Below are 17,105 nucleotides of genomic sequence, written 5' to 3' on the forward strand. Positions count from 1 at the left end.
TTTTGTTCCATACATCATATTCTCAACCCTGACGCCCGCCGTACGTATCCATGTGGTATCTGTGAACAAGGATAGAAATGAGAAACACGAAAAGACAAACAACACAAGAAAAGACATGCCCCAGTTGGATAAGCAAGCAGTGAAACAAGACGTGAAACAAAGAGAAGAAAAAAAACCCAGGAAATTGTGCGTGAGGAAAGATGAAGGCTCTTTCGTCTCGTCTGTCTCGGGCCCTCTTCTCCCTCTTCTTGTCTCAATCGCCCATTCCAGCAGTCGTTCTGTCGTCACCAACACCGCAGCTTCTTCCAGAAGCCGCCCTGCCCGCGGCCAACCTTGTCGCCGTTGATCATGGGCCCTCGGACGCCGGGCCCGCGCTTCTCGTCGTCGTCGGCGCCGGCGGGCAGCGGGGTGAGGGGCTTCGTCATGCCGCGGGAGCTCATCTCGGTGTTGTCGAGGACGCCCTCCTCGGCGAGGCGGCGGCGCTCGACGACGCGCTTGACGATGAGGGCAAACGTCTCCTCGATGTTGACCTCGAGGCGGGCGCTCGTCTCCATGAAGCCGGCGCCGTGCTTGCGGGCCCACTCGAGCCCCTGGGCGGCGGGCACGGCGCGGCTCTCCTGCAGGTCGCACTTGTTGCCGGCGACGATCTTGACGGGCGGGACGGTCCTGGCGCCGGCGCCGGAGCCGGTGTAGGCCGGGGAGATGCCGGCGGCGCGGGCGCGCTCGGCGTTGTCGAGGCGCACCTCGGCCTCCATGTCGATGAGCTCGTCAAAGTGCTGCAGGGCGTCGAGCGAGTCGCGCGACGTGATGTCGTAGACCATGAGGAAGGCGTCGGCGCCCAGGTTGGACGACGCCCACATGCCGCGGTACTCCTCCTGCCCGGCCGTGTCCGTCAGGCACAGGTGGTACGTGACGCCGTCGATGACGCGCGTGACGCTGTAGTTGTCCTCGATGGTCGGGTCGTAGTCGGACGTCCAGGCGGAGCGCACGAGGCGCAGCGTGATGGACGACTTGCCGCAGCCGCCGTCGCCGCAGATGGTGATGGAGATGGGCACGGGGCTCTGTGTTTGTGACGCCATGGCGAAGAGTTTTGTGCTGGATGGGTTTGTTTGTGTGTGGTTGTTATGTTTGCTGTTTGTGCTTTTTTTTTTTTTTGCGTCGGGATGGAGAGAGAGAGAGAGAGAGAGAGAGAGAGAGAGAGAGAGAGAGACACTGAAGAGTAGACGGGTTGAGCTGCTTGTTGTGCTACCGGGCGGAGAACGAGATGTTTGCGAATATGCGGGCGCAAGAAGAGTTGGAGATAAAAGAATGGCAAAACCAAAGGGCGATTCGACGACGACGACGATGATGATGATGTCTGTCGGAGGACAGGGTTTGTGGTTGCAAAGCGGGCACAGAGCAGCAGCCCGGAATAGGGTGGTATGCGCAAAGGAGTTGGTGTATGCAAGGTACGGAGTTTGCTCCGCTTACTCAAACTCTCGGCTGGTCAACTCGACAACTCGCTCGCTGAAGGGAAACCAGAGGGGAGAAAAACAGGGAGACAAGGGAAGAAGAGAAAGAGAGTGAAAAATAAGGACAGGGCAGAAGAAGAATTAGGTAGCCAAGGCAGCAGAATAGGTAGTAAAAGAGGGGGCAGCAATAAAAAGGAAAGAAGAAGAAAAGCAAGGAAAAAAGGAAAAAGATGGGATTTTCAACCGCCAACACGAGAAAAGAAGACGGCGGTAGGTGTACCTCTTGTACGGAGTACGCGCACCAAAAAAAGCTACGAGATGCGCGTTCTGGATCGTTGAGCAACAGACTTGACAGATTGGCACCAACCGCCAGCTGCAGGTTTGCATCGTTATTATTGGCAAGCTACTGCTGCAGCTTTAATGAATGGACCTGGAAATCTGGGGCTCGGGGATCCCTTTTGCGAATCCACTCACCGGCAGATGCTGGATACTACCAGCATTATTACCTACCTAGTACTACTGGGTATGTGAGGTATGGTTGGACTGACAACTCGATAGAGGGAGGGGAGGAAGAGGTGCTTCTCGGTTACTACTGGTATCTTTCTTCGGAGTACCTTAACCTGGCGAAGAGCAGGGCAGATTCGGCCACAGCGGGAAAAGACAGCAGAAGAGTAGGGAAAGAAAAAAAGGGCACAAATGCAGGGATTCACAAGAAGCTGGCGGGCCTGTGGAGGCGACATTTGGCATGGCCCAGAGAAAGGACAAGGAGCGTCAAGGGGTCCGGGGCAAGCGAAGCCAAGGGCCGGGATCAGGGGATGCTCGTGGGCAGGATTCTTTGATATTGGACGGATGGATTTGGTCGGGATTTTATTCGGTCGCGCGCTGGGTAATACAGTAGGGCACGACGTCAGCTGGAGATGTTTCCAGAAAGGCTTGATTGAGGGAGAGATGCGCCGCAGCAGAGAGAGGGAGAGATGGACGGGAGGCCGGGCATCTATTAGGGGGGGGGGGTATGGGATGTTTGACAGCCTTGACATTTGATCTAAAGGGGGATGAGAGACCAGCTGAGGTGAGCACACCAAGCAGGGTTTCACCTGTTGCAAGATCAGACCTCATCTGTACAGTACTCGCATACAGAAGCAACAGACCAACCAGAGAGACGGAAAAGTTGCATGCATGCAGATGCAGATGCAGATGCAGCCTGAGCGTCCGTGAAGAGCGGAGAGGACACACGGGCCAGTGGTTTCTCCGCTGGCATTTGACATCCGTCGAGTTCCATCAACAAGAGCCCGCCAGAGGGCTTTTCAGCAGCAGCAGCAGCAGAGAAGACGCTGGGCATCAAGCCAACTTCTGGCGTCGTGCACCGCGGCCAATTTCGCTCGTCGCCGACAGCGAACAAGGGTTCGGAGCCGCTATGTACCTTAGGCGAGGGACACTCGGGGCAGGTCCCCGCCAATTTGGCCCGTTGCAACTGAAGCTTAGTTTATGTAGGTGACGGAAGGGGGGGGATTTTGAAGCCTGTAGGGGGACTTGAGGCTGGCTGGTGGGCGATTTTGATTGATTGATTGATTGATTGATGGGAAATGCTCCGGGGGGGAGCAGTTGGCATTGGATGGGCTTCGTTCGTCGTTGGTGGTTTGATGGTTTGCGTGTAGCTGAGTTGTGATGTGTTACTTTCAGGGAGACAGACTTGGAGGACGGAGTGCGATTTGGATCATGACACATGCCAGACAGCCAGAGTGGAAGACGGCATTACAGGCTACGTATTTTTACATCTACCGTGATCTGATTGCCCATTGCTTTTGAGTTGCTTGGTTTCTTATCATTTGTCCCTTCGGTTACGTGGCTGTGTGTACGAAGTATTGTAGTAGTCGGCGAGTTGAGGCTGTGATACCGACATCCCTGCCTGCACACAAGTACTGTAATAGTATACAATTGCCTCCATCACTGGCACCAGCACTAATAGCAGTTGTTGCATTTGCACTTGCATTCCATCGACGCTTGTTATCATTTGATGTTAAATCACGGCCGTTGGTGCTCTGTGGAGCTCCAGGGGAGCTGCAAGTCATGGGGCTCCCTGGAGCCTCTGCATCAGCGGCTAGATGCCGCGTCAACCTTGGCAGTGTCAGAATCTCGAGACTCGCAATCTGGTAGCCAATGTGAACCATGTCTGCCTTGTTGACTGGTCCAGGGACAGCTATACTTGGATTGTATCATTTTTCATTCAAGGAGGTCCGAAAAGACGGACGACATGGGTAGATTCGTGGTAAGCATTGTAATTGGCAGACACACTCTTCTGACGTTTAGGTACCAGCACTGGAACCACATCGTGCATCCATCGTGGAAGCAAGAAACCAAGAACTCGGAGTCCGAGTAGGTAGGCATGACTCCAATGCAGCTGTAGCCGACACCCTCGTATACAGTCAGTCCCCTTGAGCCGTCGCTTGCATAATGAACACAAGATCAAGATCTCCATCATACGCCAATGCTCATGACTCCCTACCCTGCAACGCAACTACATACAGTCGCTCAACGCGCGCTGCTTCCAGTCCCTTGCGGTCCTCGGACACAAATCATCTCGCCAAATCGCAAATAGTCTTGCAGATGCTGCCCGTGCACCACGGTCAACGGTTCATTCTCCTTTCGCTAACGCCCTACTGCACCTCCACGCGGGATACACCGAACATGTATCGGGGTTCGGTGCTGGGATTGCCGTGCCGCTCGATCCAGGACAAGCCGTTGAGATGCGTTTCGCCCTCTGCTGTCCCCGTCTCAGATGGAATCACTTACGCCCCGACGCCCTAAGAATAGGTACTATCAGTATCGAGCGTGCACTTGATGAACGAGAGCTTACATCAGAGGCCTGTGTCGGCTGAAAGGAACCTTGTCCAGCTCAACTGCGTGGAGGTACCGCGACAGCGGCTCGCTCATGGGACTTAGCATGGGGCGGCATCGGTCGTCGTCATCTTCTACCGGCCTGGCAGTCATGATGAAGAATGGCGACTGCATTGTGCGTTGGCCATCATCGATGCAAGAATCAGCAAGGCTGGTCGGGAAGCTCCGTGTCAGTTGTTGCGGCGCCAGGCTGACGCTTCGAACATCAGACCGCTCATGGAACCAAGACTGCAGCTATAGCGTGATGCAGCCTTGTTCTTGGCCAGGACGGAGAATGTAGACTATGAATCACAAGGCTTTGCGCTATAGAAGAGATGCGTTTCTGCTTTGGGCGTCGAGCCGCGATATCACTGGTCGCCTATTTCGCACTTCGTCATGTCTGTGTCTCACTTGAGGTCTGGTGAGTGGTTGGAAGCTTCTGCATGGATCATCTACATGTAACTCGCGTGTGAACATCGTTGGCATGACCCAGTATGACGGACAGCCTTGTGTCAATGCATCCATCTTAACAAGACGAGGCTGTTGTTGGCAATGATGATGAAGCCATCGTTCACCCCAGAAGCAAAAATAAATGAGTATTCGGAACGTCGCTTCAACTTTGAGCGGCATTAAGCCAGAGCCTAGCGGCATCCTTAGCCGCCAACCGTCAACATGAAATTCCCCGACAGGCCGAGGCTTGCAAAACGACAGAAGGCCGCTCAATGGCGCAATTGGAACACAAGAGGTCGAGGGTGGCTGAAATCAACCACGGAAACGCCTGTTCTTCGAGCCTTTCGTGTTGGCTGTCGATGCGGCAAAGACTCGGTTGACACTATTTTTTTCTTGCATGTCCAGCATCTACTTCTGCTGTTGTAGATGTTGATTGGAGTGACTAGGTTCCTCTATCTGTAAATCCAGCCACCTGGCCGAGCTTCGGAGCCTTTGGATTGCCTCGTCGTCTTCGTTGACTCTGTCAGGCTGGCTCAGCATTACCATGTCGTTTTGCTCCCGTGCTCGTGTCTACCTGGTAGATTCTGTCATCCTCGCTGCCTCTTCGCAAGGTCGAGGCTGAGCGAATTAGTAAATAAAGAGACGGCGGCTCTTCTGCTACCTTTTAGTGTGAGATTCCCTTCTGATTTTTTTTCCCCCTTCTCTTCTCTCTCACTTTCCAAACAACAAAACAGATTTATCCTTTTTTTGCTTTCAAACAAAGTTCGCCTGCCATGACTGCGACAAGTAACAGCCTCACCAGCAACGGCGAGCCTCAACTCCAGCTGAACAGGGCTGTGGAGACGGCCGATGTACGATCCATATTCCTGACCGTTTTTGGTCCCTTCGCTTTGGCTGGAGACTAATTTCGCTATTTTATAGCTCCTCGAGTCTGTCCAGCAGCTCATCATTCCCTTTATCAAGGCTGCCGACGATGCCGCGGCTGATAAGCCCACGGGGAATCTGGGCCTGAACGCCAACGGAGAGCCTCACAACGTCCTGATTGACTCACAGAAGCCTTCGGATCTGGTCGCCAGGTTAAAGTTCCAGCTGCCAGAGGAAGGGCTGGGTAAAGATGGCCTTTTGCAGAACATTGAGAGACTGCTCAAGTACAGCGTGAATACCTGGGACCAGGGGTTCTTGGACAAACTCTACTCGAGTAATACTCCCGTAAGTGCCGGCAATGCTCCCTACGCAGGATGTCCGTGGACCACATGCTGATGGACACTTTCAGGTGGGAGTCATCGCCGATCTCTTGCTGTCTGTTCTCAACACCAATGTGAGTCGTACCTCCTGACTCATGAACTGCCTGTTCTAATCGTCTGACCCTTTCCCAAGCTGCACGTTTACAGCGTCTCTCCCGCATTGACCGTCATTGAAAAGACAACCACCAGGGCATTTGCCAATCTCTTCAACTTTGACGGCCAATTTGCCGGCGGCGTGTCATGTCCCGGCGGCAGCGGATCAAACCTCACCTCTCTCATCGTAGCTCGCAACACGCTGTACCCGCAGAGCAAGACCAACGGCAACGGCAAGCATGACTTTGTCGTCTTCACAAGCAAGCACGGCCACTACTCCGTGGAAAAGGCCGCCATGACAGCCGGCATGGGCTCGTCCGCCGTGTGGGCGGTCCCCGTCGACGGCGAGGGCCGGATGAGGCCGCAAGCCCTCCGAGAGCTCATCCTGCTCGCCAAGAAGCAGGGCAAGACGCCCCTTTACGTCAACACGACGGCCGGCACCACGGTCAAGGGCTCCTTTGACCCGTTTGAGCAGATTTCCAAGATCTGCAAGGAGTTTGGCCTGTGGATGCACATCGACGCCAGCTGGGGCGGCAGCGTCATCTTCTCCAAGGCGCAGAGCTGGAAGATGAAGGGCTCGCACCTGGCCGACTCGCTGACGGTGAACCCGCACAAGATGCTCAACGCCCCCTGCACGTGCTCCCTGCTGCTGGGCCCGGACATGCGCATCTTCCAGCGCGCGAACAGCACCTCGGCGGGGTACCTCTTCCACGGCGGCGACGACGAGGAGGTTTGGGATCTGGCGGACCTGACGCTGCAGTGCGGGCGGCGGGGAGACGCCCTCAAGATTGCCCTGGCCTGGATCTACTACGGCGCCAAAGGCTTCGAGCGGCAGATTGACCACGCTTTCGACATGGCGAGGTACCTGTATAAGCTGCTGGAGGAGACTGGCGACTATGTCATGGTCTCGTCGAACCCCCCTCCTTGTCTCCAGGTCTGCTTCTACTCGGCCCCTGGAGGCCGGTTGCCTTCCGATAGCAAGGTGAACACGCGCAGAACGCAGCAGATTGCCCAGGCGCTTATTGGGAGAGGATTCATGGTCGACTACGCGCCCGGCGACCACGGCAGTTTCCTGCGTGTCGTGGTCAATGTACAGACGCTGGAGGGAACAGTTGAGGGCCTCGTCAAGGCCATGAACGAGTTGAGCCTGGCAATTCCCCTGTGAAGATTTTGAAGGCGGCGGTTTGATGGATAGACTTTTATGTTTGGTGATACATTGGCATTTGACATATCGTACACTTTTACTTGTTGAATCTTATAGGGTCTTTGGCATAGAATTTTCGCACGACGTTTACAGACACTTGCTCTATACCCCGTGATGACTTCCATGTGAGTATGCGAGACGATAGCCAAGTCAAGGGGGGGGGGGGGGTTGAGCAGCCGCTCCTTTTCCGTTTTACTTCATAGCGTATCAAAAATATAGGCTCTTTAATCATTACTCACAGATTCAAGGAACCTTTCCAAATCTCATCTTCTCCTCATCGTATAGGTGCTGTAAGAGATCCACGCTCACAGATGCATCATCGCATTCTGTAGAAGCGCACCCCAGCTCCCCCACTTTGTGGCATAAGTAGCCCCTGGTCAAGTGCGCTAGCTGCGATAAGATCTTATCGACGACGATCCTCCGTCCAAAGAAAAAAAAAAAGTTCCAAAACTCCATCTCCAAGCTCTCTCTGTCTCTCTCTCTCTCTCTATATATATATATCCATATATATATATCCATATATATCCACACGCATTCTTTTGCCGAATCGTGTTGCAAATAACAATGCCCAAGCCACGAACAAAAAGAGGCGCCGCGCGCGACGAGCGCAAGCGCAAGCACTCCGACACCGCGAAATCGAACGCTCACGAAAACAAGCGCCAGCGCCGAGATGACGACGACCAAGGCGGCTACACCAACGACGACTACAACAACAACGATCAGGCATACGGCGAGGAGCCCAACTATGAATCCTCGCATCACCAAGGCGCCCCCGGCGAACGCGAGTTCTTCGGCATGCTGGCCGACGACGAGCAGGAGTACTTCCGACGAGCCGACGAGATGCTCGAGCTGAACCAGTTCCCGACCCCCGAGGACCGCGACATCTTCCTGCAGAGCGTCTACCGCGAGGCCAAGGGCAAAGAACTAAAGATCGCCAGCAGCCAGTCCTGCTCGCGGCTGATGGAGCGCCTGATCCAGCTCGCCAGCACCTCGCAGAAGAAGCAGCTGTTCGAGGCCTTTGGCGGCCACTTCCTGTCGCTGGTGCAGCACCGCTTCGCCAGCCACTGCTGCGAGGCGCTCTTCCTGCGATCCGCCGGCGTCGTCACGCAGGAGCTTGCTGGATTTACGGGTTTCGTCATGGACACTAAGGGCGCCGATGTCGAGGAGCAGCAGCCGGAGGCGTCCATGGAGCACTTGTTTCTGGCTACGCTGGACGAGTTGGAGGGCAGCTTGGGGTACCTCATCACCGACCGATTCGCCTCACATACGCTGCGAGTCTTGTTACTCGTCCTGTCCGGGATGCCCTTGGAAGAGCAATCATCGCGAACGCTGCTCAAGAGCAAGAGGAAAGAAAAGATTACAGTCGTTGGGTCGACAGAGGCGGATGCGCAAAATCGCGGCAAGCGAGCTGTGCCGGCATCCTTCATCATGGCGGCCAACAAGATTATGCAAGATTCGGTCGAAGGGATGGATGCCACGGCGATACAGGTCCTAGCCAAACACCCCATCGGCAATCCCATCCTACAGCTCATCCTGGAGCTGGACTTGACTCTCAACAAGGGTGAAGCCAAGGGCGAGGCAAAGGGCGAAGATGGAAAGACTGCCGATGCCTCCCCTTCTCTTCTCCAGAAGCTCCTCCCTGGTGCTCCTAAATCCCTGTCTGATGGCTCTTCTGCGGCCTCCGAGTTCGTCAACGGCATGATATACGACCAGATCGGCTCGCGGCTCATCGAGACCCTAGTCACGCACGCGCCGGGAAAGATCTTCAAGGCGCTCAACCAGAACATCTTCCTTCCCAGGATACAAGGCTACGTCCGCAACGACATCTCGTGCTACCCTGCGATCCGCGTACTGCAGCGGCTCGGCAAAGACGATCTCGCCAAGGCCGTCGACCAGATTGCGCCGACCGTCCCACAGCTGGTCTCCAAAGCAAGATACAACGTCCTGTCGACCCTCTTCGAGCGATGCGCAGCCAGAAACATCAACGACGAGATCAAGAAGTTGATGAAGGGCCTGAAAGAGGGCTGTGGCAGTCAACCCGCCGATCTAGTCATGACCTTGTGCTCTCTTTCTGCCAGCGAAGAGGAAGAGCAGAAGAAGAAAAAGGACGTGCATCAGCTGACCAAGAACGAATATGCCGTTCAATCCCACGGCGCCAAGCTGTTGACTACTCTCCTATCCATCCCCGGCCCATCCAAGGCCGTCCACGAATCCATCCTCGCTCTGCCGTCCGACCTCGTCCTCCGCCTCGCCAACACCTCGCTTCCCACCGTCACCCTCCTCACCACCGCCATCAACACGCCGTCCTCCAACTCCGTATTCCAAAAGGGCCTCGTCAACACGCTCATGCCCCACATGTCCGACCTGGCAACGTCCCAGTACGGCCACAACCTCGTCAACGCCATCGCCGAGATCCCCAGCAAGGGCAAGGACTGGAGCATACCCCAGCACATCAAGGACAAGGTCATGACCGCCCTCGCGGCGCACGAGTCCCAGCTGCGGGAGTCGTGGATGGGGCGCAGCGTCTGGCGGACGTGGAAGGGAGACATGTGGAAGACGCGGCGCTTCGACTGGAAGAGCTGGATGAAGGAGCTCGACGAGATGAAGGCGCCCGCTGCGGCTGCGCCCAAGAACAAGGGCGAGGGCAAGGGCAACGGCGAGAAGATGCCGGCAAGGGACGAGGGGGATGCTGAGCAAAAGGACGAAAAGCCGGATGAAGCCGCGGAAGACGTCGACGGAAACGGAAACGGCAACGGCGACGACGAAGAAGAAGATGCCAGCGCCCGAAAAGAGAAGAAGAAGGACAAGAAGGACAAGAAGGCGAAAAAGGAAAAGAAGGAGAAGAAGGCGAAGGAAGCGGAAGAAAGCGGCGAGGCGCAGGAAAAGAACAAGAAGAAGAAGAGAAAAGAGAAGAAGAACAAGTCCAAGGACGGCGACGTCGAGATGGCCGATGCTGAGGAGTGAATACCCGCCAACTCACCCGTTTTGTTTAGTTTAGAGCCTGGAGACGCGCAGTTGACTACCACTACCCGATCTCTCCCTCCCTCCCTCTCTCGCGGCCAGAGGCATGGAGGTCGGCTCGCTTGAGAGCAGCTTGGCATGTTTAGTTTGGCGAGGCTTTTTCTTTTTTTCATGCATGGAATGTTCCTTGGGTAGTGGTAGAGGGTGCCTGCCTGCCTGGTTTCGTTTTGTGTGTAGCTTTATGTAGAGATGACTTGAAGCCATCCATGTATATCAAACAGGCCAATTTATTTATTATTGTTCCTCTTCAAGCTTATCAGCATCTTCATTTATTTTTTCGACTAGAAATCAATAAGTAAGCATTTCAGGGCCTCATGATGGTGGCAGACCGAAGTCGTACCCTCGCCAGCTGCTGTCTTCCAAGCCTCATTGCTGCCCATGTGTGATTCCTCCCATCGAGCCTTCTTTGCCACCAAACGGGCAAGCACCCGCCTGGCACTCTTGCAAAAGAAGAGAAACTGACATTCTCTTCAGTCCCAGCTCGGTTCGGCCGGCTAACGACTTCTCAAGCTGAGCGAGAAGTGAGAGACTCTCCCTTTCTGCGCAATGGATCCGCGCATCTTTCCTCGCCGCAGCTTTGGAGGGCACGGCACTCTTCAACCTCTCGCTACTTCACTCTAATCCAGCAAGCACACTCGATTCACCCTTTCATTCGCCTTTCAGTAACAGTTACTGCCATATCCATAACATAAATCCAGTGCGCCTCATCCCAGTCAGCCTCGTTCTCGGAGATCGCAACTTGCTCCTGGCTATTGTTTCTCTGCATCCGCAGCTAATCTTTCATCAGATATTCCTTTCCTGTATCTTTAACGAACCCTAAGAAAAGATGCCTCGAAAGGGATATGATGTTACCGGTTCCGCCCCAGGCTCGGCTGCCTCCGAGGCCGCAACTCGAGCCAAGCAGAGAAGTGCTCCTGGAAACCGCACTCCTCGCGCTGGAACTCCTGCCAATCTATCTCAACCCAGTGGAGATGACCAGGAGACTCCTCGAGCTTCTCGGATCGGCGTCTTTGCTGGAAGCGCGCCTGTTGACCCTTCCATGAGTTCGCAGATGAACGTCCTTCAAGGCAACGGTGGCTTCCCGAGTCAGCAACGGTTCCCTGGAGAGCAGCTGTATCAGAACCCTTTGAACGTCAGTTCAATGCACACTGCTAGTCAAGCCATGGCGCCGCTTATGGGCGCCCCGTATGGCCATGGCGCTTCTCTCGGCACGCAGTCGTCGATGTTCCCAGGAGCTGCAGCCCCAGCCTTCACGGGCCAGTTTGTAAACGTCCCGGAGCGATTCAGAGATGCCACCTTTGGGACTGTGGGCTCTGGAGCACAGCATCAGCTTTGGAACAGCAACCAGTTCCATGCTTTGCCCGCCAGCCAGCATGGAGCTCAGAGCCGTCCCATCGCCTACCCGAACCCGGAGTCGTTCGGCCACGGCCAGGCGGCCACGGGAACCGCTTATCATCCGGCAACCAGAGGCACCAACGCGGTGACTTTTGCATCCCAGTCTGCAGAAGAAGACACCGAGATGACGGATGCCGAAGACTGAGCGAGCGAGAGTGTGTACGCCATCGATCGAAGACACAATATTGTTGCTACTATAATATGTATGCCATTGCTTCCGTGCGGGCCCAAGCTGGAGACACTAACGGTTGTTAGGCATGAATCAAGCATGTCGTTTGAAGGATCCATACCGCGCCTTGAGATGCCCAGAGAGAGGATACATTCATTAAGCGACGGTGGCTTGCAGCAGAACGTGGGTGATGCTGTCCTTGTGTATTGACTTCGTCGTCGTCTAACATTGAACAGGTTGATACGGCAAGGAAGCCACGGGGAAGGGCATTTGAGAGAATATCTTTGAAGAAGTTCCATGAATGTATGTTTAGGCACCATGAATGAGTGAGACAGCCAGAAGAAGAGAATCGAGCCCCCCGAGCGTGAGATTGAAGATGATGTTTGTGAGAGAGTGTGTGAGGAGACAAGCCTGTTGGAGGACGAATGTTGAGGCCTGAGGTACAGAATCACGTCGAGCCCGAGTTGGGGCAGGCGCCGTCGTCATCTATTCAGGATGGACTGTGAGGAAGGTGCTGTCCGACAGCTGGCCCTGGTTGACTCAGCTGCTCAGATCTTGACCTTGACCACTGGCCACCAACAACGATGGAGCTGAGGCTACCCTACCAATTAGAGTCAGTCACCTTTTGCCGCGCCGGATGCTTCGCAGTGAAGAACCAAGTCGTGATTCAACATACGACTTTGCCATTGTAAGAGCTCTGAGATGTATGCGCTAGTTGTAGGTAGCAAGAGGGCCCTTTGTCTCACTGGCAAGTCCAATATCGTTTGTCCATACTCGTACACATCCGTATCATCCAATTTCTAGCAAGAGGGATATCCAAAGCCAACCCGTGTAAGGCGATACCCCTCAAAGACGAAAATCTTCCAAAACTCCAAGATAAAGATCCAACCAAGTCAAAACGAATCTCGCCGCTCCACCAAAAGAGAATCCATAAACTCAAGCAACCTCCGAATCTTTCAACCCATGAGCGACTTGCGCCACCACCGCGAGTTCGAGCGGCGCGAAGAAACGGATTGGCGTCCGAAGGCGACCAAGGTTTTCAAAGTCCTCGTACGGACTGGTCCAGAGGAAGCTTGGGGAGCTTTGCCCTTTGGAGCCTTTTCTGGTTCCGCAGCTTCTTCCTTCTCTAGAGGCTTGTCCTCCTCCGGGGCCCTTTGGCTTTGCGCGGGCTTGGCGTCAGAAGGCTTGGTTTTCTTATCGTCAGAATTAAGTCCTGCTGCAAAAAGACACTCTCGAGATTTATCTTTATAACGTACCTTCTCTGTCTGGTCTGCCAGACGTATCTGATCCCGGCCGCGATCACTCACAGCCCGCCTCACGTCGCCGCTTGGAGGCGTCACGGAGATTTCTGGGATCCTTGGCCTCTCGGCCAGTACTACTACCCGGCGCGTACATTCCGGGAAGATGTACGCGTCGACGAGTTCGTCGCCGAGAGTGGGCTTGCGGCCGGAACGCATCTTTTCGGCGAGCGAGAGGTTTCCGGTGCTGGCTGTGTCGTTGGAAGAGTCTGAGAACAACGAGGTGGGATTGTTCGATGCCTTGACTTGGAAAAAAACTGAAATGCGGGAAGAATGTGTGTGTGAGAGAGTGAGAGTGAGAGTAGCGGAGTGGACTGGACTGGGCGTGTCAGCCCTTCTTTATATACCCCGTTGCTGCTGCGGCATGTTGGGGATTGGAATCCTTCTTGTCTGACGGTCTGGATGGTTGGTCTAAGCGCTGGCATGGTCAAAGCCCTGTGCGCCTCGAACTCGAATCCTGATCCTACCTAGCCTCGTGCTTCGGTTACGCCACGACATGCTTGTTGAGAGGCCTGTCGGTTGTGGACGGTTCTTGGACTACTAGTATGAGAAAGTTTGGTGCCGAGTTGAGTTTGGGCTTTTGGTCTTTGTATGCGGAAAAGCTACGAGGGCTAGGTAGTGTCTAATAGAACATCAGTATTCTGATGGGTCCCATTAACGTTCAAGGCATCTGGCAAAAGACCTTTGGTGACGAGGGGTTCAACCGAGCTGGAGACACGCATCAACAGAAGCCTTGTGAACTCCCAGATACTTTGCTCAAGGGAAATCGTACCATGGCGAGAGATTGCACCCATCGTCTGGTCGGCCAAGTCACAGTATTTCTTGCCTGGACGGATGTATCAACGGAGGTTTGAACAGGTAATTTTATTACTCGGAGAAATTTCCTCATCTTTCGCCCCTATGACCTCGTCCTCCCAAACCCCGTAGGCCGTTTACCTCCGTTCTGCAGCTGGGGAATGTTGGGCATCTGAAACGGCTTCTTCTGCGGAATGTCGATTTCCGTATTCACCGCCCGCCACATCTCCCACACGGTCGCCCTCCTCGCCGGCAACATGCTGTACTGCAGGCTATACAGATTCTTCCTGTTGATCGGCGGGACGAACTGCCCAGTCACCAGGCAGAGCAGCACACGCGGCGACAGGTAGTGTTTTCGGATGCGGTGGGCCATCTGGAAGTATTGGTGGAACATGTCGCGGAAGGGAAGGGGGATGTTCTGGAGAAGACGGGTTAGAGTTGGACATTGCCTCTTCTCGCTGAGTTTAAGGCGTGAGAAGGCTCACCTTGAGATAGATGATGGAAGTGGGGGTTTCGTCGAGAAGGTTATCATTAGCGTCGGGGGATGTAGGATAATGGGTATCTCGAAGCTCGAAATGGATGCCGCCTAGAAAAGTCCCAAGTTAGTTCCCCTCCTGAGTGCTGTCCACATGGCGTCCGTGACGTCTTGTACTTACCAGGTAATCTGCTCGGATCCTTCAGCCGCAACATCAGGGCAAACAGGGGAAAGTGATTCAAACATGACAGCAGCGTGTCAAAGCCCGCCTTGAGTGATATGATGATCATCCGAGCAATGGCAAAGTTGAGATAGAACACCATCACGGTGGGTAGAAGAAAGAAGAGCAAGGTGAACAGGATCGTGCCCACGAGCAGCTGGTCGAGGTCGTAGTCGCACGAATCGATACGGTTGCGGAGGACGTTGTGCTTCTTTCCTCGAAACAGGTGAAACAGAGACCGGAGAATGGTAAGCTGCCAGTGGTATATCCTTGCCGACGCGAGATAGAACGAGTAAATGTGCAGCGTGAGGACGGACAACAGGTCGGAGAACATGGCGATGGGCATGCTCGCCCCGGCAAAGGACGAAAAGCCTATGAACCAGATAATGTGCGGCAGCATGGGGCTCAGCGTCTCAATGCAGCCTATATCATGCGAGGCCGTGTCAGCTTGCAGAGGGTTCCACAGCGGTAGCGGATGGCAGCGACTTACTCGACCAATAGTCAATGACCCAGAGAAACAAATCGCCCAGGAAGGCAGCCAGTTCACCATTCAGCTTGAGACCTGCAGGCCATCCCATGAGCCACGATATGCCACGCTGGAGAGCCTCCACTGTATAGGTGCGTAGGAGATCTCGGATCTGGTCGGCAACCCAGTCCTTGTGCTCAATGATGTACGAGCCTACCGCCATGCCGATGATGACATCGTTGGCAACGAGCCATAGACTGTTGTAGAAGCGGATGTAGTCTGGATGGCTGGTGGTGACGCTCGCCCAGTTGGCCTTTCGCTGGCGGAGAGTGACGTACTGCATGGGCCAGTAGCAGAACTGCTGCAGGCGAATCTCAGTCTGCTGGGCCGTTGCCGAGATGTCTTTGAGGGCGGCATATCCCGGCTTGGCTCGAAACTCCAAGATGATGAGGAAAATCTCCGCTACCATCCTATGGAAGAGCAGCACGAGGACAAAGGCCTTTTGCACGATTGGAAAGAGGTATACCGAGAACAGGGTCCACAACTGCACAAGCACATAGTTCCGCATCGTCGTGGCCGATTCCACCACCCTCTCCGAGACGCTCAGGCCTCGCTTCGGCCTCGGGCCCAGCCGTCCCACGTTCTGCTGCAGCGCCTGCTCCAGCTCCCAGGACCAGTTGACTTGATTGACGATCTTGGGCAGCGCTTTGTCTCTGGCCGACGCAACTCGCCTGACAATGCTGTGCTGCTTGAGCTTCTCGACCAGCTTGCGCCGGTTCTCCTTCATCGCCTTTTCCTGCTTGGCCTCTTCGCTGTCGTCTTCACTGCTGGCCACATCCTCGGGCAGCGTCCCCTTGTCTCCCAAAGCCAACGCTATCGGATTCAGGGAGATGTACTGCATGCCCTTGGGGTGAGGCCTATCGTACAGGATGAGCTGGATGCTGGAGGCTTTGGCGCAGGAAATCCGAGGATAGCGGCTGTAAGTGCTTGTCTTTGCGCAAACCCAGGAAGGGTCAATCGCATCCTGCGTTGCCGCGTTAGAAACGCCTAGGACATGCATCGACGAGTGGCCACAGAGCTCGTAGATCCGGCTCGGGGAGTGGGGGCTGCTCCGGAAGAAGGTGCCGGACCTGAGATGGAACTCGACGTTGTGCGCCTGCAGATGCCGAGTGGACGTGTTAGCCATGAGTCCACTTTGAGAAGAAGCGAGCGACGGGGACTTGGAAGGGGAGAAATTGGGGACGGAAGGACGAACATCGACATCTTCGAGGATGGTGACGACGAAAACATCGAGCGTCGAGTTCCTCCAACCAACGACGACGCCGGTGCGATCAGATTTGCGAATGTCTGTCGGCCAAAACACTCTCATCAACCCATCATGCTCTACCATGACAAAGGATGGTTATCGGCAGGACGAGGCCCAGCACTCAGATCGAGCCTCGTCGCTTGAGCTGCTCTCGCGCAGATATTCCAGCTCCAGGATCTCGTGGGTGCTAGTCGCTGGAATGTCAGCTTCAGCCGTTCCCTGGAACGCTCGTCCGGCAGCGATTGGATGGTTTGACGGGACGTACAAGTGTTGTTTCTCTCCTTGCGAGGAGGGCCACTGGCACAAAGATGGCAAGGAACAAGGCAGTCAGGGCCGCAATGCCACGGGCTGCACGCAACTACAAGCAGACAAGGAAAAAGACGGACGTCAACGTCAGACAAGCGCCCCAGAGAAGCTCGAGTTTTTGCGAATTGCGACGGACGCAAGAGCTGCGGGGCGACTTACAACAACTCCGTATTCCACGGCAAATATGGCCAGCTCATAGAGGCGAGTAACAAGGTCCCAGCGCGCGGTGATGTAGCCAGCGACGAAGATGCCGAGGGTCACGGTCGAGAAGGGGTGCATAGAGCGTTACTGCGGTCGGTAGGACATGCCGCTGGCCAAGGGGGGAGGAGAAGAGCCGA

At 54.9% G+C, this 17,105-nt stretch overlaps 8 protein-coding genes across 8 annotated transcripts; 3 read left to right on the forward strand and 5 right to left on the reverse strand.

Annotated features, from left to right (window-relative positions):
- Nucleotides 1-284: 284 nt before the first annotated feature.
- On the reverse strand, nucleotides 285-1,079 carry CCMA1212_000114 (Ras-like protein rasC; the record flags this gene model as incomplete). Its single annotated transcript, XM_073697599.1, has 1 exon — nucleotides 285-1,079. The coding sequence occupies one exon, from the start codon at nucleotides 1,077-1,079 to the stop codon at nucleotides 285-287; it is 795 nt and encodes a 264-aa protein (XP_073563448.1).
- A 1,477-nt stretch (nucleotides 1,080-2,556) lies between these two features.
- On the reverse strand, nucleotides 2,557-4,439 carry CCMA1212_000115 (uncharacterized protein; the record flags this gene model as incomplete). The annotated part of the gene is made up of 4 exons (XM_073697600.1): nucleotides 2,557-2,922; nucleotides 3,308-3,648; nucleotides 4,242-4,252; nucleotides 4,306-4,439. 4 exons carry the CDS (start codon nucleotides 4,437-4,439, stop codon nucleotides 2,557-2,559), a joined length of 852 nt encoding a protein of 283 aa, XP_073563449.1.
- A 1,109-nt stretch (nucleotides 4,440-5,548) lies between these two features.
- Nucleotides 5,549-7,277, forward strand: CCMA1212_000116 (L-aspartate decarboxylase dtxS4; the record flags this gene model as incomplete). The annotated part of the gene is made up of 4 exons (XM_073697601.1): nucleotides 5,549-5,626; nucleotides 5,697-5,984; nucleotides 6,049-6,093; nucleotides 6,153-7,277. 4 exons carry the CDS (start codon nucleotides 5,549-5,551, stop codon nucleotides 7,275-7,277), a joined length of 1,536 nt encoding a protein of 511 aa, XP_073563446.1.
- A 603-nt stretch (nucleotides 7,278-7,880) lies between these two features.
- Nucleotides 7,881-10,280, forward strand: CCMA1212_000117 (Nucleolar protein 9; the record flags this gene model as incomplete). Its single annotated transcript, XM_073697602.1, has 1 exon — nucleotides 7,881-10,280. The coding sequence occupies one exon, from the start codon at nucleotides 7,881-7,883 to the stop codon at nucleotides 10,278-10,280; it is 2,400 nt and encodes a 799-aa protein (XP_073563447.1).
- An 883-nt stretch (nucleotides 10,281-11,163) lies between these two features.
- Nucleotides 11,164-11,877, forward strand: CCMA1212_000118 (uncharacterized protein; the record flags this gene model as incomplete). The annotated part of the gene is made up of 1 exon (XM_073697603.1): nucleotides 11,164-11,877. One exon carries the CDS (start codon nucleotides 11,164-11,166, stop codon nucleotides 11,875-11,877), a length of 714 nt encoding a protein of 237 aa, XP_073563450.1.
- A 980-nt stretch (nucleotides 11,878-12,857) lies between these two features.
- On the reverse strand, nucleotides 12,858-13,358 carry CCMA1212_000119 (uncharacterized protein; the record flags this gene model as incomplete). Its single annotated transcript, XM_073697604.1, has 1 exon — nucleotides 12,858-13,358. The coding sequence occupies one exon, from the start codon at nucleotides 13,356-13,358 to the stop codon at nucleotides 12,858-12,860; it is 501 nt and encodes a 166-aa protein (XP_073563451.1).
- Nucleotides 13,359-14,097: 739 nt separating this feature from the next.
- CCMA1212_000120 (N-acetylglucosaminyl-phosphatidylinositol biosynthetic protein gpi1) lies at nucleotides 14,098-16,545 on the reverse strand (the record flags this gene model as incomplete). Its single annotated transcript, XM_073697605.1, has 4 exons — nucleotides 14,098-14,412; nucleotides 14,480-14,580; nucleotides 14,651-15,112; nucleotides 15,180-16,545. The coding sequence occupies 4 exons, from the start codon at nucleotides 16,543-16,545 to the stop codon at nucleotides 14,098-14,100; spliced, it is 2,244 nt and encodes a 747-aa protein (XP_073562756.1).
- Nucleotides 16,546-16,557: 12 nt separating this feature from the next.
- CCMA1212_000121 (uncharacterized protein) lies at nucleotides 16,558-17,046 on the reverse strand (the record flags this gene model as incomplete). Its single annotated transcript, XM_073697606.1, has 3 exons — nucleotides 16,558-16,680; nucleotides 16,727-16,819; nucleotides 16,927-17,046. The coding sequence occupies 3 exons, from the start codon at nucleotides 17,044-17,046 to the stop codon at nucleotides 16,558-16,560; spliced, it is 336 nt and encodes a 111-aa protein (XP_073562755.1).
- Between the last annotated feature and the right edge of the window lie 59 nt (nucleotides 17,047-17,105).

This window comes from Trichoderma ghanense, assembly GCF_004382785.1.
Source record: "Trichoderma ghanense strain CCMA-1212 chromosome Unknown scaffold_0, whole genome shotgun sequence".
NCBI classification, from domain to species: Eukaryota; Fungi; Ascomycota; class Sordariomycetes; order Hypocreales; family Hypocreaceae; genus Trichoderma; species Trichoderma ghanense.